The 19648-nt window shown below is 40.1% G+C and overlaps 1 protein-coding gene across 1 annotated transcript; it reads right to left on the bottom strand.

Annotated features, from left to right (window-relative positions):
- Positions 1-9999: 9999 nt before the first annotated feature.
- LOC307118402 (uncharacterized protein) lies at positions 10000-19208 on the bottom strand (the record flags this gene model as incomplete). The annotated part of the gene is made up of 3 exons (XM_079804011.1): positions 10000-10042; positions 14894-15865; positions 18292-19208. 3 exons carry the CDS (start codon positions 19206-19208, stop codon positions 10000-10002), a joined length of 1932 nt encoding a protein of 643 aa, XP_079660137.1.
- Between the last annotated feature and the right edge of the window lie 440 nt (positions 19209-19648).

Raw genomic sequence — 19648 nt, 5'->3', positions numbered from 1 at the left:
AAGTTCTCATCTTGTTTTATTGAAGACCTTAATAATGGCTCAAATTTACAAAACATTTAGTCAATCAAGTTCTGTAGCTTTACAAAAGGAATACAGGGAGTGCAGAATTATTAGGCACGTTGATTTTCTGATCATATTTTTTTTCCAGGCACATTTGACCAATTCCAAACCACAGTAATCCTAATAACTACTATTGATTTAGTATTTAATAATGTAAGTGATATATAATTGTTCACGAAGGCTGGAAATGAAAATCACCTTATATTCAGGTGTGCAGAATTATTAGGCATGTTTTCTTTTACAGATAAATTGAGCCAAAAAAGAGATTTAACTCAGACTGAAAAGTCAAAAAGTATTAAATGCCCATGAGAAGGATGCAATACTAATGCAATACTAGACATTGCAGTTAAGGCGTGACCATTGGACAGTGAGATGCTCGTTGGGTCAGCAGGATCTGACAAAAACAGGTGGTGAAGAAAAGACACCTGTTAACTGCAAAAGAATTAAGAATTGAGGTGAAGAATTAAGGGTGAAACCATCAGGAACCCTTTAGTCTCCAGCGCCACCATTTTCCAGAGCTGCAACCTACCTGGAGTCTCCAGAAGTGCAAGGTGTCAGGATCTCAGAGACTTCAGTTAGGTAAAGAATCCTAAAAAATGAACCCCACTAGATAAGAATCATAAGCTGAAGTGTTAAAAATACATGAAGAAGGTTTTTTTATAGGCTTTATGGACAGATAGGTTGAGAGTGACTCTTGAAGGACCAGCACCACATCCTCTAGTACCACTGTTTGAAGAATTCATCTTCCAGAATCTGGCAGTACGTTTTTGGAGTACATTTTTAGTCCATCTCTGCAAAATAGACTTCAGGATGGACTAAAATGAACTCCCAAAACGTACTGCCAGATTCTGGAAGATGAATTCTTCAAACAGTGGTACTAGAGGATGTGGTGCTGGTCCTTCAAGAGTCATTCTCAAACTATAAAACCTATAAAGCCTATAAAAAAGCAGGCTTCATGTATTTTACAACACTTCAGCTTATGATTCTTATTTAGTGGGGGTAATTTTTTAGGATTCTTTACCTAACTGAAGTCTCTGAGATCCCGACACCTTGCACTTCTGGAGACTCCAGGTAGGTTGCAGCTTTGGAAAATGGTGGCGCTGGAGACTAAAGGGTTCCTGATGGTTTCACCCTTAATTCTTCACCTTAATTCTTAATTCTTTTGCAGTTAATAGGTGTCTTTTCTTCACCACCTGTTTTTGTCTGACCCTGCTGACCCAACGAGCATTTCACTGTCCAATGGTCACGCCTTAACTGCAATGTCCAGTATTGCATTAGTATTGCATCCTTCTCATGGGCATTTAATAATTTTTGACTTTTCAGTCTGAGTTAAATCTCTTTTTTGGCTCAATTTATCTGTAAAAGAAAACATGCCTAATAATTCTGCACACCTGAATATAAGGTGATTTTCATTTCCAGCCTTCATGAACAATTATATATCACTTATACATTATTAAATACTAAATTAATAGTAGTTATTAGGATTACTGTGGTTTGGAATTGGTCAAATGTGCCTGGAAAAAAAATATGATCAGAAAATCAATGTGCCTAATAATTCTGCACTCCCTGTATGCTACAACTTCTGAAAAAATTAATAAATAACTTCCTGTTTTACAGATGTCGCTATACAAAACAGACATTTGAGTGCTTCCAATGCACAGTGCAATCTCTTAAAGGGTTAGTTCACCTAAAAATGAAAATTCTGTCATTAATGACTTCCCTTTATGTTGCTGGACACAAATTAAGATATTTTAGTTGAATTCCGATGGCTCAGAAAGGCCTCCATTGGCACAATGTACACTCTCAAGACCCATAAAAGGTAGCCCACTAAAGACGTCGTTACAAAGTCCATCTCACTACAGTGGTTCTACAATAACTTTATGAAGCGACGATAATAGTTATTGTGTGCAAAAAAAACTAAATAACGACTTATATAGTGATGACTGATTTCAAAACACAGCATCATGATGCTATGAATCAGAGTCGATTCATGAATCGGATCGCGTGTCAAACTGCTGAAATACGTGACTTTGGCGATCCAACCCGCTGAATCGACTCATTGATTCATAACGCTTCAAACCGCTGAATCGACTCATTGATTCATAACGCTTCAAACCGCTGAATCGACTCATTGATTCATAACGCTTCAAACCGCTGAATCAACTCATTGATTCACAACGCTTCAAACCGCTGAATCAACTCATTGATTCATAACGCTTCAAACCGCTGAATCAACTCATTGATTCATAACGCTTCAAACCGCTGAATCAACTCATTGATTCATAACGCTTCAAACCGCTGAATCGACTCATTGATTCATAACGCTTCAAAGCTGTGTTTTGAAATCAGTCAGCACACAGGGAAACTGCTTTGCTCTTTTGCTGTTATTTTTGTTGGCCAATGGGAGTTTGTGCTTCATCATGGTTTCACCGGTATCTATGGTTTCTCCACGGGGTTTGAAGCTTTTCGATGACGTTCGCGTCGGGTAATCACGTCACTTCAAAACGTTCCCATGGCAATAGGCGGAAATGGCGGCTCTTGTGTGAAGTAAACGAAAATTTTTCAACTTTCTGCTAATATATATGACTTTTTTTGCAACGAAAATGGGGATTATGAAATCATGATAGCCCCGCATATTTTGCACGCGGAAATAGGCAATTTATGCGGCGAAAGTGCGGCGTATTTGAAAAAAATGCGGCCCCCGCATGAATATGCGGACTTTGGCTGATTATGCGTTAAATCACGCGATCGCATAATCGCGTTTTTCTGGAGGGACTGTTACATAGTGAAGCTTTAAGGAAAAAAGCTTGAGTCAAACTGACCTATACAACTAAATGGTCTGAGATTGAACAAAGAACCAAATAAATGCAACGTAAAAATATGAAAGTAAAAATTATAAATTCCAGACAAACTCATTCATATTAAAGATGAAATATTGTTAAACAATTAAAATCTTATTTATTTAAAGATTATTTCTTCAGTAGTACAATGTAGGCTAGCAGTGTGACCACAGCTAAAGTCATCTGACTACAGCCAACACAAATTGTTGTGAAGACAGTGTGATTAAATAATGAAGTGTATATGCTGTCTGCATGTTTGTGTGTGTCTGTGTGTGTGTAACAGATTGGAAGTCTGTTAATTTTAAATAAATTAAGATTCCCAGCCACACCAACACAGAGAGAAAGACACAAGAAATACCAAAATAGTATTTTATAATTTTTTTAAAAGTTAAAGTTAAAAGGGCAGCATAATCACAATTTCATCCTCAAAAACCAGATGAGACAACAATAAAAAACCATGAATTGTCCAATAATCTGTCCCAGGGAAAAAACAATACCAAAATCCAGTCAAATCCGGATTTCCGCTCCGTATTTTCCATGCCGCCGGCAAAGAATGTCTGTTTCAGCGAGGCCTCTAATAGCCGACTCAAATCCCGAAAAATCCCGGACCAGGATTTCCGGATGTCCGCGGCGCCGCTCTGCGTCTGTCAGTGGAGAGATCGTGAAATCAATGGGCCGCTTGCTCGTAGCTCGGCAACTTAAATCTCAGATTACTAAAATGACAACTTTCCTTTCCTACTTCAAGTGGGCTCATCAACAGTGCTATCGTGTCTGCTGCTCTGCCGTCGACTCCTGGATCTGACACCTTAGCAGAAATGGACATCTAAGAACACCTTCTCTAACTCAGATGTTAAAAACACACACGCGCATCAGCGTGGGAATAAAATAACCACTTCCCTTTAGTCTGAGTTTTGTGAGCGTTGACACAGCAAAGTCTGGAATTCGGCTCCACCAGGCACAGGAAATCCAGCCAGCAACAACACCGAGGGAAAAGAAGATCAGTAAAAGTCCGCTTCAGCACACGGCTCGTTCATCTGTCCAGAGCGTTCTCTTCCCCGGTAAGAGATCTAGCGTCCTTTTTATTGGGAGTGATCTGATCAGCTGGCAAATTAGATCGCTGATGTGATTGGGGTTCTACAGGTGTGTCGATTAGTGTTTGTTATTGTTGCAGTTTGTGAAGGAGGAAAAACAGTACCATCAATGATCCAGCAAAATCACAGCAAACAAGGAAAACCACAGCAAACAATATAAACGTGAATCCACCACAAACAATGTAATAAATTAGTCCACAGCAAACAAATATGAAAGTTAAGGCAGAAATTGCTATATCAATCAATAACAATTTCCAAAACAAAATAAGGTTAACCAATCAATCACACTGCTCTACTTATTTTGTATTATATGACACTCCTCCCCCCCTTAACAGTTGTCGTCCCGACAAAGTCTTAGTGTCTACCCCTACTAGGCCTACCCCTATTTTGTCTCTGGGACCTACGCAGGGGTGATCTGTCCCCTGGCTCAGGTCTCACAATAGGGGCTACTGGGTCATCATCCACTGAAACTGCAGGAGGGGCCCAGGCTATGGGCACAAAGGTCAGAGGTAACAAAGGCCCAGGATACAAGGCATTCGAAAGATTGGGGTTCACCGTTTCAGTCTCTGGGGCTTGAGGCTCTTCAAGGGGGTTGAAAAGGCAAGGCCTTAAGTGATTCCGATGAATTGTCCTGATGGGGCCTTCTTTTCCTTCAGGCTTTATCTGGAAAACTGGCAGGCCTGGACGTAGTTGGTCAATAACCACATAGAGTTGGGGCTGCCAATGCGGTGCCAACTTCCCTTGTTCTCTACGGCGGAAGTTGCGCAGGAGCACCCGCTCTCCAGGCAACAAGGGGAGTTTCTTTGTTTTCTGATCATACCTGGCCTTGTCCCGCATTCTGCTTTCTCTGGTTTTTGCTGCCACCTGTCTGTAGACTCGCTGTAGGGTCTGGTTGTGTTGGTGAACCCAACCCTCCAAGTCTTGTCTTTGGGTCAATGGTGGCGCCCCAACAGCCGTTTCTACTGGCAGGCGGGCGTGTCGGCCAAACATGACAAAGTGTGGGGTCAGTCCAGTGGTCTCATGAGGGGTGTTATTATAAATCTGCAGGAGAGTCGGCAAATGATCTGGCCACCGCACTTGGTCTTCTGGACTCAATGTTCCTAAAAGAGACAGAACAGTCTTGTTAAACCTTTCGCAGGCCCCATTTCCTTGGGGCCTGTAGGGTGTAGTTCGAACTTTGGCACACCCATACAGATTGCACAGCTGTGCCACCATGGTCGACTCAAAGGCTGCTCCTTGATCGGAGAGGATTCGTTCTGGACACCCCCATGGCTGGATAAGATAGCGCCAAAGGGCACGTGTCGTAGTGGCTGCTGTCTGGTCTTTTGTGGGGACAGCCCATCCGTACTTGGAGAAAAGGTCTGTTATTACCAACAGATAAGGATAAGTGTCACCATGCCTACCAAGAGACAAATAGTCAATTGAAACGGTTTCCAAAGGGTATGATTTAAGAATAGGCACTAAGGGTGCCCTTACCTCTGGTCCTCTTTTCTGTTGAGTGCAAATTGAACATTTGGATGCCCAGTCTTGCAAGTCAGCACCCATCCCGGGCCAAAAGAAGGTTTTTCTCAGCAAGCCCTCGACCTTGAATATCCCCATGTGGCCTGAGGCGTTGTGATACTTCTCCCACAACTTATAAGTCTTGTCTTTGGGAACCACGATTTGATAGAGGCTCAACCCTGTATGACGCTCTTGGGCCCTCCGCTTTAACACACCCATTTACATTTACATTTATGCATTTGGCAGACGCTTTTATCCAAAGCGACTTACATTGCATTCAACTACACATTTTACATTTTGTTAATTCTTGCTTTCCCTGGGAATTGAACCCATGACATTGGCGTTGCTAGCGCCATGCTCTACTGTTTGAGCTATAGGAAAGCTACACCCTCCTGGATGTGTAATCGACTCCATTCCCTTAAGAGGCGTTTTGTTGCAGGTAGGCACGCTTTCCTCTCCTCTGCTCCTGGAAAACAATTTCCAATCACCCAACCCTTAATTTGGGCCACCGTCTGATCTTTCTCCTGCCAATCCCTCCAATGGTCTTCAGCTTCTGTGCTAGCCTCTGACTCCACCACTGCTGTCTCCACTTGGGCCTGTCGGTTGGATCCTGTTTCCTGTGGTAACCTGGACAAGACATCAGCATTACGATTGGAAGCGCCTGTGCGATACTTAAGTTCAAAGTCAAAATTCGCCAGCTGCGCTGCCCACCGCTGTTCTGTGGCCCCCAAGTGTGCCGTATTCAGATGGACCAGAGGGTTATTGTCCGTAAAGGCCAGAAATGTATTGCCCCACAAATAGTCTTTGAACTTTTCGGTGACAGCCCATTTGAGGGCTAAAAACTCCAGTTTAAAAGAACTGTAGTTTTGGTCATTCCTCTCGGTGGGGTTAAGGCTTCTGCTGGCATAAGCTATAACTCTCTCTCTACCATCCTGTAGCTGTGCCAACACAGCTCCCAAACCTCCCAGGCTAGCGTCTGTGTAAAGATGGAAAGGTTTTGAGAAGTCTGCATATGCCAAGATTGGGGCACTCACCAGAGCAGTCTTCAGAGAATCAAATGCCATCTGGCAATCTGTGGTCCAGTTGATGGAAGCATTTCCTCTCCTCATACTAGCAGAACCTACTAGGAGAGCATTCAGGGGTGCAGCTATTTTAGAAAAACCTTTTACAAATCTTCTGTAGTACCCCACGAAACCAAGGAATGAGCGTACCTGCTTAATGGTAAAGGGGATGGGCCAGTTCTCAACGACAACTGTTTTTTCGGGATCTGTGGATATTCCCTCACCAGAGATGACATGGCCGAGGTAGGTGACTTTCCTCTGGAACAGGCTGCATTTATGGGGCTGCAACTTTAAGCCATGGGCTGCCAGCTTCTCAAAAACCTGCTCCAGGTGACTGATATGGGTGTCAAAGTCTAGGGAGTATACAACAACATCATCCAAGTAGATCAGGAGAGAGTCATGGACCTGCCCACCCAGGCACCGCTGCATCAGGCGTTGAAATGTTGCAGGTGCATTACAGAGGCCAAAGGGGATCCTCTGGAACTCGTACAAGCCCAAGGGTGTGGTGAATGCAGTCTTCTCTCGATCCTTCGGGTCCACATCTACTTGCCAATATCCAGTGGCCAGGTCAAGGGTAGAATACCAAGCAGCTTGCTTGAGGCTGGTGAGGGATTCTTCTATCCTTGGCAAGGGATAGGCATCTTTGTGGGTTAGGGCGTTCAGCTTCCTGTAGTCCACGCAAAAACGCCAGGATCCATCCTTCTTTTTCACAAGGACAATTGGTGCTGCCTAAGGGCTGGAGCTTTCCCTTATGACATCATTATCCAGCATGTTTTGCAGAAGTTCCCTCAATTCAGGGTAAAGGCTTGGTGGAACTGGCCTGTAGCGCTCCCTGCTGGGTGGTGCAGAACCTGTAGGTATGGAGTGGAGGACTGCACTGGTCTGGCCAAAGTCCTCATCACCTGCTGCAAAGATGTCTCTCCATCGCTGTAACAGTGAGTCCATCTTCTGTTGTTGGTCTGTTGTTAAGCCATCCCCTTTCAGCAGGTTGACTGGATGGTGATCTGTTGTGCTGATGTGGTTTGTCCGCACATCCACTTCCACCACACCTGGATCTAAAGTCTTCAAAACAAGGTCCTTTTCCCCTCAAATCTGACTTGGATCAACCTGGAAAACATTAGCAAGGGGGCGGCGTTGAGGTATCAATATGGGGTAAGGATTGAGGTTACGTACCCTTATAGGGAGGCGTCCTTTCACCACAGTAGTAACAGTCCGGGCCACCTGCCACTCGTCATCTCTTTCTGGGCTCTCCACCACAACACAAAGATATGACCCAGCTTTTGCACCATAGAGGTGTGTCCACAGTACCATCTCACTGTTCGGAGGCAAATAAACTGGCTCTTGGTGGGTTAACTTGGCCACTCCAATCTGTCCATCAGATGATTCAGCCTGCGAAACCTTTTGACAGACCGCAAAAGCACGCTCCCATTCCCCCTTCGCTTCACGTGACATAGTTGCACCGAAGACAGTCAGGCCAGGGTGAACCCCTTGAAACAGCTCTTTCCAACAATGTGAAATGACATTCATCCCTAGAATACCCCTTTCAGCACTCAGGCACTCATCCTTTACAATGATAACCCCTTTACCTGGCACGGTAACTCCTCCCACTGAAAAATCCAAGATGGCGTAGCCAGTATATGGGATCTGTAGTCCATTAGCTGCTTTTAGAGAAAGCCAGTGCAGATCTTGTGGGCTTCGCTTCTGCTCTCCGCTCAGCCATTTCTGGAAGAAAGTTTCACTGAACAATGTAACTTGTGAGCCTGTATCAAGCAAGCAGGGCACTTTCACTCCTGCAACAACGACTTCAACTCCTGACACGTCCCCACCAGGGATGGTTTGTCAGTTTGATTTCCCTGGTCCCCCTCCCCAACCACCCGGCTCTCAGTGGTTGGGGCTGTTAGTTTAACGGCCGCCTCCCCTGTTGACAGTGCCTTTGAATGTGACCAGCCTTCCCACAGCCTCTGCAGATTGGTTTGCCCCGGTTGTCCCATTCCAAAGTCTGGTGGCGCCTGGGGGAGGCAGCATAGCGGCCTTCCTGAACAGCCCCCCTAGGGGATAAAGGCAGATCTCTATGCACCCAAGTCTGAGGAGAAAGTTGGCGTTTAATCTCGTCAGTTAAGGTTTCTTTAATAGCAGAAAGTTGGTCTGTAATTTCTTTTCTAAGTTCGGCTCTTACTGTCTCCCTCCACTCCTCTAGGCTTGGTGCCACCATGGATTGGTTTGTCTGTGGCACAAAGATACGTGAGGCACAGACAGGCTCCATCTTCGACTCAGCTTCTAATGCTCTCACTTCACTACACACCTCAGTGAAGGACAATGTAGGTTTTCTACGCACCTGCCTTTGGAGTTCCTGTTGCACCACACCAGGCCTCAAACCCAGGACAAGCTGGTCCCTAATAGTCATCTCATCCTGGGCAGAGCCCGCTGGTTCCTGCTCCCTCCATGTGGAGAATAATTCCCGGAGACGGAGAATGAAAGCAGAAACGGTTTGCTCTTCCTGTTGATGACATTTAAAAAATTGTGCCCGGATCTGGGCTACTGGTGTTACACGCCCATACAGCCTCTTTAACTCACTCAGCAGGTCTGCACTTGTTAAGCGTCTTCCTGGATTCAGTAGCCTCACCTCTCTTTTTGCCTCACCCTCAAGTGCCCCATGTATAAAGTCAATTTTCTGTTCCTCATTTAACCCTTGTGCCCTCAGCATAGCCTGTACCTGCCCACTCCATTCAGAACAACTAATTTTACTTGAGTCACCATTAAACCTTGGGATCCATGGGACCCCCATAAACCAAGGCATCATCATTGCATTTATCACAGGCTGACTAAATGGAACATTTTCTAGTCTGGCCCCAGTTCCTTGTGACACATTACACCCTGGGCCTTCAGGCTGCCCTTCATTTTCATCTGCCATTCTTCACTGTGTGGTGTGGAAAGGGAACCCTGCCTGACTACGCCACTAATGTAACAGATTGGAAGTCTGTTAATTTTAAATAAATTAAGATTCCCAGCCACACCAACACAGAGAGAAAGACACAAGAAATACCAAAATAGTATTTTATTATTTTTTTAAAAGTTAAAGTTAAAAGGGCAGCATAATCACAATTTCATCCTCAAAAACCAGATGAGACAACAATAAAAAAACATGAATTGTCCAATAATCTGTCCCAGGGAAAAAACAATACCAAAATCCAGTCAAATCCGGATTTCCGGTCCGTATTTTCCCTGCCGCCGGCAAAGAATGTCTGTTTCAGCGAGGCCTCTAATAGCCGACTCAAATCCCGAAAAATCCCGGACCAGGATTTCCGGATGTCCGTGGCGCCGCTCTGCGTCTGTCAGTGGAGAGATCGTGAAATCAATGGGCCGCTTGCTCGTAGCCCGGCAACTTAAATCTCAGATTACTAAAATGACAACTTTCCTTTCCTACTTCAAGTGGGCTCATCAACAGTGCTATCGTGTCTGCTGCTCTGCCGTCGACTCCTGGATCTGACACCTTAGCAGAAATGGACATCTAAGAACACCTTCTCTAACTCAGATGTTAAAAACACACACGCGCATCAGCGTGGGAATAAAAGAACCACTTCCCTTTAGTCTGAGTTTTGTGAGCGTTGACACAGCAAAGTCTGGAATTCAAATTAGATCGCTGATGTGATTGGGGTTCTACAGGTGTGTCGATTAGTGTTTGTTATTGTTGCAGTTTGTGAAGGAGGAAAAACAGTACCATCAATGATCCAGCAAAATCACAGCAAACAAGGAAAACCACAGCAAACAATAAAAACGTGAATCCACCACAAACAATGTAATAAATTAGTCCACAGCAAACAAATATGAAAGTTAAGGCAGAAATTGCTATATCAATCAATAACAATTTCCAAAACAAAATAAGGTTAACCAATCAATCACACTGCTCTACTTATTTTGTATTATATGACATGCGTGTGTCCTGGTATTCCCTACTTTGTGGTGAAATGTCTCCACACGGATGATAATATTATTAGTAGTAAACGATTTGTAAAAACAATGATAACACCTTTGAGCCAGTCAATATTATGCGAACATGAAATCTCAAACACACAGCAGCACTTGCTACTATAGTTGTTGTTGCACCTGCGTCTCTCGTCGCGTATGTAATAGCGTTCTAAAAGCAGTGAGCTTAAGTTCAACATGCGTCTCATTACCTTGTGTCATTTACCATTTCACTGCTACGAACGCATTCTTTGTGAACAGCTGCTTAGGACTAGCGATGTGTGTTCACTGCGCGCGTCGCGTCACCGGACAGCGGTTAATCTCCTCAGCTCAGCTCACTTCACGCGCTGTAGCTCCATATACAGACACTCCCTCAACCGCCACAGGTCAGATTTTTTGCCACAGAGAGCTTATTAAATACGAAAACAAATATTTGTTTTTACTAATTATTATTTTATTTCTGTTAGTTTTTCAGTAAGAGTTGTTAATTTCGTTTAGTTTTAGTTTTTCATTTAATATGAATTTTTAATTTTATTTCAGTTTACGAAAATGTTTTTTGACCAATAGTTTTAGTCTTAGTTTCAGTTTTCATTTACGAAAATAACCTTGGCGCAGACACGCTCTGTTGTATCTGCTGTGCAGCCGCACTGCGTTTTACATGGATAAATTATTAAGGAAAACAATTTTGCTTCATATTCTTGAGGAAAGGAGTTTTCCCCTAGCTTAATGCTACACAATACGAGTGATTCTCTCGAAAAGGAATTGAACACTAATCTAAAGTGTGACTATATTGTTTTCTCCAAAGTATCTTAGGCCTATTATTAAAAGTCTATTTTATTACTCATCAACTGTTGGACAGCAAACAGCTCCTTTACGCCATGAATGTGAGCTTTTTGTGCCACCTTGTGGGTAAATGACTACACACTGTAACTCCCATTAAATCACTACAAACTTTTATTGCATCGTTTTTTATATTTATTTTGTAATATTATTAATATTATGTAGGCTACTATATTTTAAAGCAAATAACTTAAATAAGGCTATAAAAAAAAAATATATATATATATGTATATATATGTATATATGTATATATATGTATATATATATATATATATATATATATATATATATATATATATATATATATATATATATATATATATATATATATATATGTATATATTAGGGATGCAACAATACAGTTAGTCCACGGTTCAATACATACCTCGGTTTTTACCCACGGTTTTCGGTTCGGTTCGGTTCTGATGGCTTGTCACATACATTTTTTGTTATTCTATTCTTAGGTGACAGGAACAGCAAGAGGTTAAAGAGAAAAAAGACTATTTTTTTATTGCAATACTCTTTCTTTATTTTACTTAAAAGAATTGAAAAACCTTACTTCAACTTAAAACTTTACTTAAAAAAACCCTTGTACACATTCCTAGTGTATTGGATAATATAAAATAAATAATATAAAGATTTACACTGGCAGCTCAGAGCTGTACAGCAGCATTTAAGTATGAAATTGAATGAATGAATGTAAAAATAAAACACTACATAGACTTCACTATAAAATATACACTGATTCTTATTAAAGCTGCAGTATTAGTTTTTCAGTCAAGAGCAGTGAGTGATTTTCTCTTTGTCTTTTGTTGTTGTATTAACATTAAAGGGATATTTCACTCAAAACTGAAAATTCTGTCATCGAGAAATGAATACAGGTTTGAAACAATATTAGAGTGAGTAAATAATGACATCATTTTATAGGTGAACTGTCCCTTTAAGGACCGCGTGTTCACTACTGCGCTGTTGTCAGTTTAAGACCTCTACACATCTAATATACAGACACAAATGCGATTTTACTTTCACTTTAGACATAACCGACTGTGTTTATGTTAACCTTGTGTGTATTTGACAGTATTAGCGCAGTAAGAAGACTACTTAGTTCAGTATTCACGTGTTAGACAGGCTTTTAGTGCGCACGCTCTGAAAAGAGCATGTTAAAACCGCGCACGCGAATGAAACCGACAAGGCTTTAAAACGCATGCAAATAATGAACTTTCATGATTGTGAATAACTATAGTGTTCCATGAGTATAACTCTACCACTAATGTGTGATGTGAATGTATGTCGCGTTGTTCAGTATATTGGGATGGAGGCAAATTATAGAATTTGTAGAAAAATAATTAATTAAATGCGAAACCGAGAAAACCGCAATTCACAAGCACGTATTGAACCGTGAATGCCGTATCGAACGGTTCAAAATTATATTGAGAATTGTGGCATCCCTAGTATATATATATATATATATATATATATATATATATATATATATATATATATATATATATATATATATATACACTCACCTAAAGGATTATTAGGAACACCTGTTCCATTTCTCATTAATGCAATTATCTAATCAACCAATCACATGGCAGTTGCTTCAATGCATTTAGGGGTGTGGTCCTGGTCAAGACAATCTCCTGAACTCCAAACTGAATGTCAGAATGGGAAAGAAAGGTGATTTAAGCTATTTTGAGCATGGCATGGTTGTTGGTGCCAGACGGGCCAGTCTGAGTATTTCACAATCTGATCAGTTACTGGAATTTTCACGCTCAACCATTTCTAGGGTTTACAAAGAAGGGTGTGGAAAGGGAAAAACATCCAGTATGCGGCAGTCCTGTGGGCGAAAATGCCTTGTTGATGCTAGAGGTCAGAGGAGAATGGGCCGACTGATTCAAGCTGATAAAAGAGCAACTTTGACTGAAATAACCACTCGTTACAACCGAGGTATGCAGCAAAGCATTTGTGAAGCCACAACATGCACAACCTTGAGGCGGATGGGCTACAACAGCAGAAGACCCCACCGGGTACCACTCATCTCCACTACAAATAGGAAAAAGAGGCTACAATTTACGCGAGCTCACCAAAATTGGACAGTTGAAGACTGGAAAAATGCTGCCTGATCTGATGAGTCTGATTTCTGTTGAGACAGATGGTAGAGTCAGAATTTGGCATAAACAGAATGAGAACATGGATCCATCATGCCTTGTTACCACTGTGCAGGCTGGTGGTGGTGGTGTAATGGTGTGGGGGATGTTTTCTTGGCACACTTTAGGCCCCTTAGTGCCAATTGGGCATCGTTTAAATGCCACAGCCTACCTGAGCATTGTTTCTGACCATGTCCATCCCTTTATGACCACCATGTACCCATCCTCTGATGGCTACTTCCAGCAGGATAATGCACCATGTCACAAAGCTCGAATAATTTCAAATTGGTAATAGAGTAATTCAACCCAATAGAGCCTCTTTGGGATGTGGTGGAACGGGAGCTTCGTGCCCTGGATGTGCATCCCACAAATCTCCATCAACTGCAAGATGCTATCCTATCAATATGGGCCAACATTTCTAAAGAATGCTTTCAGCACCTTGTTGAATCAGTGCCATGTAGAATTAAGGCAGTTCTGAAGGCGAAAGGGGGTCAAACACAGTATTAGGTGTTCCTAATAATCTTTTAGGTGTATATATATATATATATATATATATATATATATATATATATATATATATATATATATATATATATATATATATATATATATATATATATTACAGTTGATGAATCCGACTGGAGGATTCGTCTCTTTGAGCCTCCAAGCTTCTGGTAGTGAGACACTTTTGATTGTCTCATACAAAACACTTTTAAGGATGTTTTATAATAAATATAAAACGATAATGGATTTAATAACGTTTTTAAAATGCTAGATACGTTGTTTAAACAGTACCTTTAATTAGAACTATTTACTGTGGTATCCAGTAGCGATGACAAGTATCTAGTTGCCACAGTTTTACTGCAGTAGGCAATCAGTAACTGTTGAAACTGTAGTATTTTGGAATTAACCATGGGAACCTCCCGAACACACAACGCAACAGCCGCCACGTGTTTCATGCGGTTAGAATAATTCGTAACCAAGACCTTAGATGCATAAATAAAATAACATAAAATATTATTAATAGTAATCTAATGAAACACTATGAATAAAAAACAAAAACTGCAGTCATACTGCATTCTCGTTTGGCAGGACATTTATGATTTATTTATAATTAAAATATATTTCAGTTGATAAATGTGACTAGACCACAAAATCGTCATAAGTCGCTCGTTGTGGCAATAGCCTGCAGTGTGACAAATGAAACTACAAACATACCATGTAATTTTTTAAGATAATAACTGGGTAAATTGCTGGATAAATATAGGCTATATATAATGTTTATAAATGTATTATTAACAAATATTGTAAATGCATATAAACAGCATGTAATGAAATACGTCATAACAGGGATAGGCAGATTATCTAATTTAGAAATAGTTAACCTATCAACTTTTAGACTCATCCTGTTTCTCTGGACACGCCATTTGAGAAAGAACTGTCTGATTTCTTTGATCCTTATGCAGTAGATGAAGGGGTTCACTAGTGGTGGAAGCAGACTGTAGAACATGACCAGGGTGATCCTCTGACTGCTGTTTATCTGGGTGTTCGGGATGTTAGAACTTGAGTAAACCACGAAACGTGGCACATAATAGATGATTATGATAGTCAGCTGTGTGGCACAGGTAGAAAATGCTTTCATACGACCCTGTGCATTTGCTATTTGAAGCACAGACACCAGGATACTTCCATAGGAAAAGATGATGAAAGAGAATGGAACGAGAAGCACAAACATTGCTACACTGTAGGCAATGAGATTTGCGATATTGAAATCAGCACAGGCGAGCTGGTTCATAGATGTGCCATCACAGAAGCAGTGAGCGATCATATTAGGCCCACAGAATGGCAGTTTCACTGTTTGTATTGAGCTAATGGTTGGGGCAATCATTGCAGTAACCCAGGAAAGCCCTATTAGTAGTCTCATAGTGCGGTTAGTCATTAAAACAGGGTATCTTAGTGGGTAACAGATCGCCAAGAACCGATCTAGAGCCATGATCATCATAATAAGAGAGTTTAGGGTCCCAAAATAGCGAATTAGCTGCCTTTGAAACAGATAGACGTACAAGGTAATATAACCGCCATTAAACCTGTAGCGAGAAATTACTTTTGGCAGAGCAACTGTGCAAAAACCAATATCAGACAAGGACAAACTCAGCATGATAATATACATAGGCTTATAGAGGCTGCGTTCAGTCACAAACAGGATCACAATGAGAGAGTTGCCGGTGATTACAGCGATGTAGATGCACAACAAAAACGCTGCCATCAGGCTGTAGTATTTGGGCAGGAGCCCAGGGAAGCCCACGATGAAAAACTCAGTTACAACAGAAGCTGCGGTTTCGTTTTCCTGTAACATACTAAAACATACAGTAAACTTTAAACTTTTTCAACGATACGTGCCTTTCACACTGACATTACAGACTTCTCGCATTTGTAAAATAAAAAAATAAAATATATAAACATTTGCCTGATTTGATTTAAAAATATTGGCATAAATTAGATAATACCTTGCAATATTAAAAATACAGTATATAAATGTAAATAAATGTAAAAAAAAAAAAAAAAGAATGTGCATTTTTATGAAATGGCTAACTTACAAAAAAAAAATATATATAAATAATCAAACATGTAAATTCATACATATAATTTAATTAAGTTATATTAATAATGTAAATAAATGATATAAAATTGTTACTGATTTAAAACAGATTGTTAAGTTATTAGGCTTTGCAAAAATCTAAATGTTATTTTGGTTTGTATTTCAGCTGATCACATGATTACCTTGATTATTCCTCTGTCAAGTTATGTGTCATCTGCTAAGAATATTTCTTACTCAGTGTGTCACGTCTCTCAGTGATCAGCGCAGATGCTTGTGCTTTCATTATTTTATAGATGTAGAATCAGTGTTAAAGCCTGTAGGGTCCAACACGTCATGAAGGATCATGTTTTGAATAATTTGGTGTCATGAAACTGGGCAGACCTTTGGGGTTATTGGTTGAAGTTGTCTGTGTACTTGTGTTTGCATCACACACATTCACACTGATGGGAAAAATTGGAAATTAAACATAAACATATTTTTATTTAAAGGGATCGTTTCACCCAAAAAAAATGAAAATTGTGTTATAATTTACAACAAGTTGTTTCAAACCTGTATAAACTTCTTTGTTCGGCTGAACACAAAGGAAGATATTTGGAAGAATGTTTATAATCAAGCAGATCTTGGCAGCCTTTTACTTCTATAGTGGGAATATATAAATAATATGGTAGTCAATGGCTGCAGGGATCTGCTTGGTTACAAACATTCTTCCAAATATCTTCCTTTGTGTTCAGCAGAAGAAAGAAATTCATGAGGGTGAGTAAATGATGACAGAATTTAAATTTTTGGGTGAACTTTCCCTGTAATAGTAATTTCATCTACATTCAAAGGTAACCAGCAGGTGGTGCAAAAAACAAAGGGAAAATTAAATAATGCAGATCCATCTGTTTTTGTCACCTGGATCCCCCTAGCATAAAAGATAGGAAATATACTGCTTGGTGCATAACATATACAGAGGTCAGTCACATAGAATCATGAGGGAAGGTACATTTTTTTTTAAATGCCTTGTTAAAGATCTGAGATTAAAGCATCTGCGAATTAAATAGCAGTTTAACTTTTATACTTTCAATACAAATGTTTTTTTTCTTTATATAATTAATGCGGTTTGATTATGTACTGATTTTGATGTGATAGTAAATAAGCTTCACCATTCACAAAGCTTCACCAGCTTCATCATTTATTTTACATTACAAAGGCCAGGGTTTCCAAAACTAGGATTCCCAGCTAATCCCTGGCAGTGATTCATTGACCTTAGCAAAAAGATTTTCACTGTGCCTATCTGGCCACCCTGTTAAAAAGCTACAGAACAATCATGACAACGAGAACATGAAGTAAGTTTATTAGTTCATCAGTTTAACTGTCATTAATTTAATGCACAGACAAGTTAGGGGTTTCAACGGCTCTTTTCATTGTGACACATGTTTCTATAATGAATGCTTAGCTGCATGGGTACAACAACATATTATGGCAAGTATTTAGGCCTACATTTAAGAGTTATGGATTTGAATTGCATTTGACATATCCATTCATTTGGATTACAGTTTTAACATAATCTAATACATTTAATGAAATGCATATTTGTCATACATAAATTAATTTATGTAACATTACTCATAAACTGGGTGTGCTTTAAATAAACAATTACTAGGTTTTTATATAGGTATTTATCATCAATAAATTCAATTTGCTTAAATCTCAAACATTTTAACTAATTGAAAATTGCTTTTGAAAATATGATTGTTTAAATTAAATCAAATAGATGCAAATAGTGCAGAAATCTTACCCGTTTCTTTTATGCATGACTGACAAATATATTATTTTATGCAATATTCAAATGCATAAACCTTAAATTTAGGCCAAAATATTTTTTGGGGTGTGTAAAAACAAACGGATAGCTTTAATAATAACTTCCAAACATCTAAAGGGAGCTAGTTTTATTAATGCTGTCATTCATAGCAAATATTTGGACTTGTTTTTCCTTGCATTTTCACCACCAGATTTCACTGGAATACATCACAAAACACAATTAAGCTGAAAAACAATTACAAATCACAAACATGAATTCAGTTGCTTCTGATAAATCATTGTATGTTTTTTTCCATTAAAACTCAGTAGAACATAATATTTTACAGCGTGATCACATTAATTCTGGACATTTCTCTCATGGCCCTTTGCCTGCTCACCCACCTGCTCACAATGGTTCTGATCTCATGCGTACGTAAACAGTAAATTAGGGGGTTTATCAGTGGTGGAACAAGGCTGTAGAGCAGTATGAGAACTATCCTGAAATCTTTGCTGATTTGGATTTGCAGGAAATAGGTTACATACACAGTGCAGCGAGGCACGTAAAACAGGGCGATGATGCACAGCTGCGTGCTGCAGGTGGCAAAACTTTTCCAGCGACTCTGAGAGCTCGACAGCCTCATCACAGACATTATGATGTGACAGTAAGAGTAAATGATGAAGGCTAGAGGAAGGAGAAGCACCAGTAGGGCCACACACAGGGCCAGCAAAATCTGCTTGCTGTTATCAGCACAGGCCAGGTTGGTAATAGAGATGTGGTCACAGTAGCAGTGAATGATCAGTTTAGGGCCGCAGTAAGGAAGCTGTTGAGTGTGTAGGGTGGCTATTGTGGGAGCGATCAAAGCAGTTACCCAAGCCGTGACGTTTAGGATGTACGTGATGCGGTTAGTCATAACAGCCTGGTATCTCAGAGAATAACAAATAGCCACATAGCGATCGAGGGACATGATCATCATGATCAGCGAGTTTAATGTTCCAAAATAGTGGATTAGTTCCATTTGGAAGAAGCAAGCATGGAAAGGGGTTGCTCCTGCATCAAACAAGTACCTGGATATGATCTTAGGTACAGCAACAGTGGAGAAACACATATCAGATACCGCCAGGCTCGCAAGGATAATGTACATAGGCTTCCTGAGGCTCTGCGAAGTGAAAAACAGCACCAGGAAAACAGTGTTCCCGGCCACTGTGGTCGTGTAGACAATGAAGAAAATAGCAGCGACCAGGCCATAGTAGTCTGGATGGAGTCCAGGGAAGCCCACAATGATAAACTCAGTGATTGTCGTCCAGTTCTTCTGTAGCATTTTGCAAAATCTGCAGAGATTGTAGGACAAAAGTGATTAATATTGCATAATAATACAATGTATGATATAATCTGAATGAAATATTATTAAAAATAATATTAAACATTGTTAAAATGCCAATTCTATTTCTGATTTGAAAATTATTTATTTTCAAAAACAATATTTTCAAAAAACAGGGGCACTTTTAAAAAAGGCCTGTCAAAAAAAAAAAGAAAAAAAGAAAGAAATGTATATAATAAAAAGGTATTAATGTTGAATTGTTTATAGCAGTTTGGGCTATAAATTAGCCAGCTGTACAGTGATTATGTCAATAAATTCATTATCAGTAAATGGCAAGACATCAGACATTAAGTAAATTTGCACCTGGTATGTACACAATACATTTATTGTGTATCACTTATATACTGTAGTGTTCACTGTTATGTACAGTGTCGTTGGGA

The sequence above is a fragment of the Gobio gobio genome, assembly GCF_949357685.1.
Source record: "Gobio gobio genome assembly, chromosome: 22".
Classification (NCBI taxonomy): Eukaryota; Metazoa; Chordata; class Actinopteri; order Cypriniformes; family Gobionidae; genus Gobio; species Gobio gobio.
The sequence above is the reverse complement of the archived record's forward strand: the minus strand, read 5'-3'. Positions and strand labels throughout refer to the sequence as shown.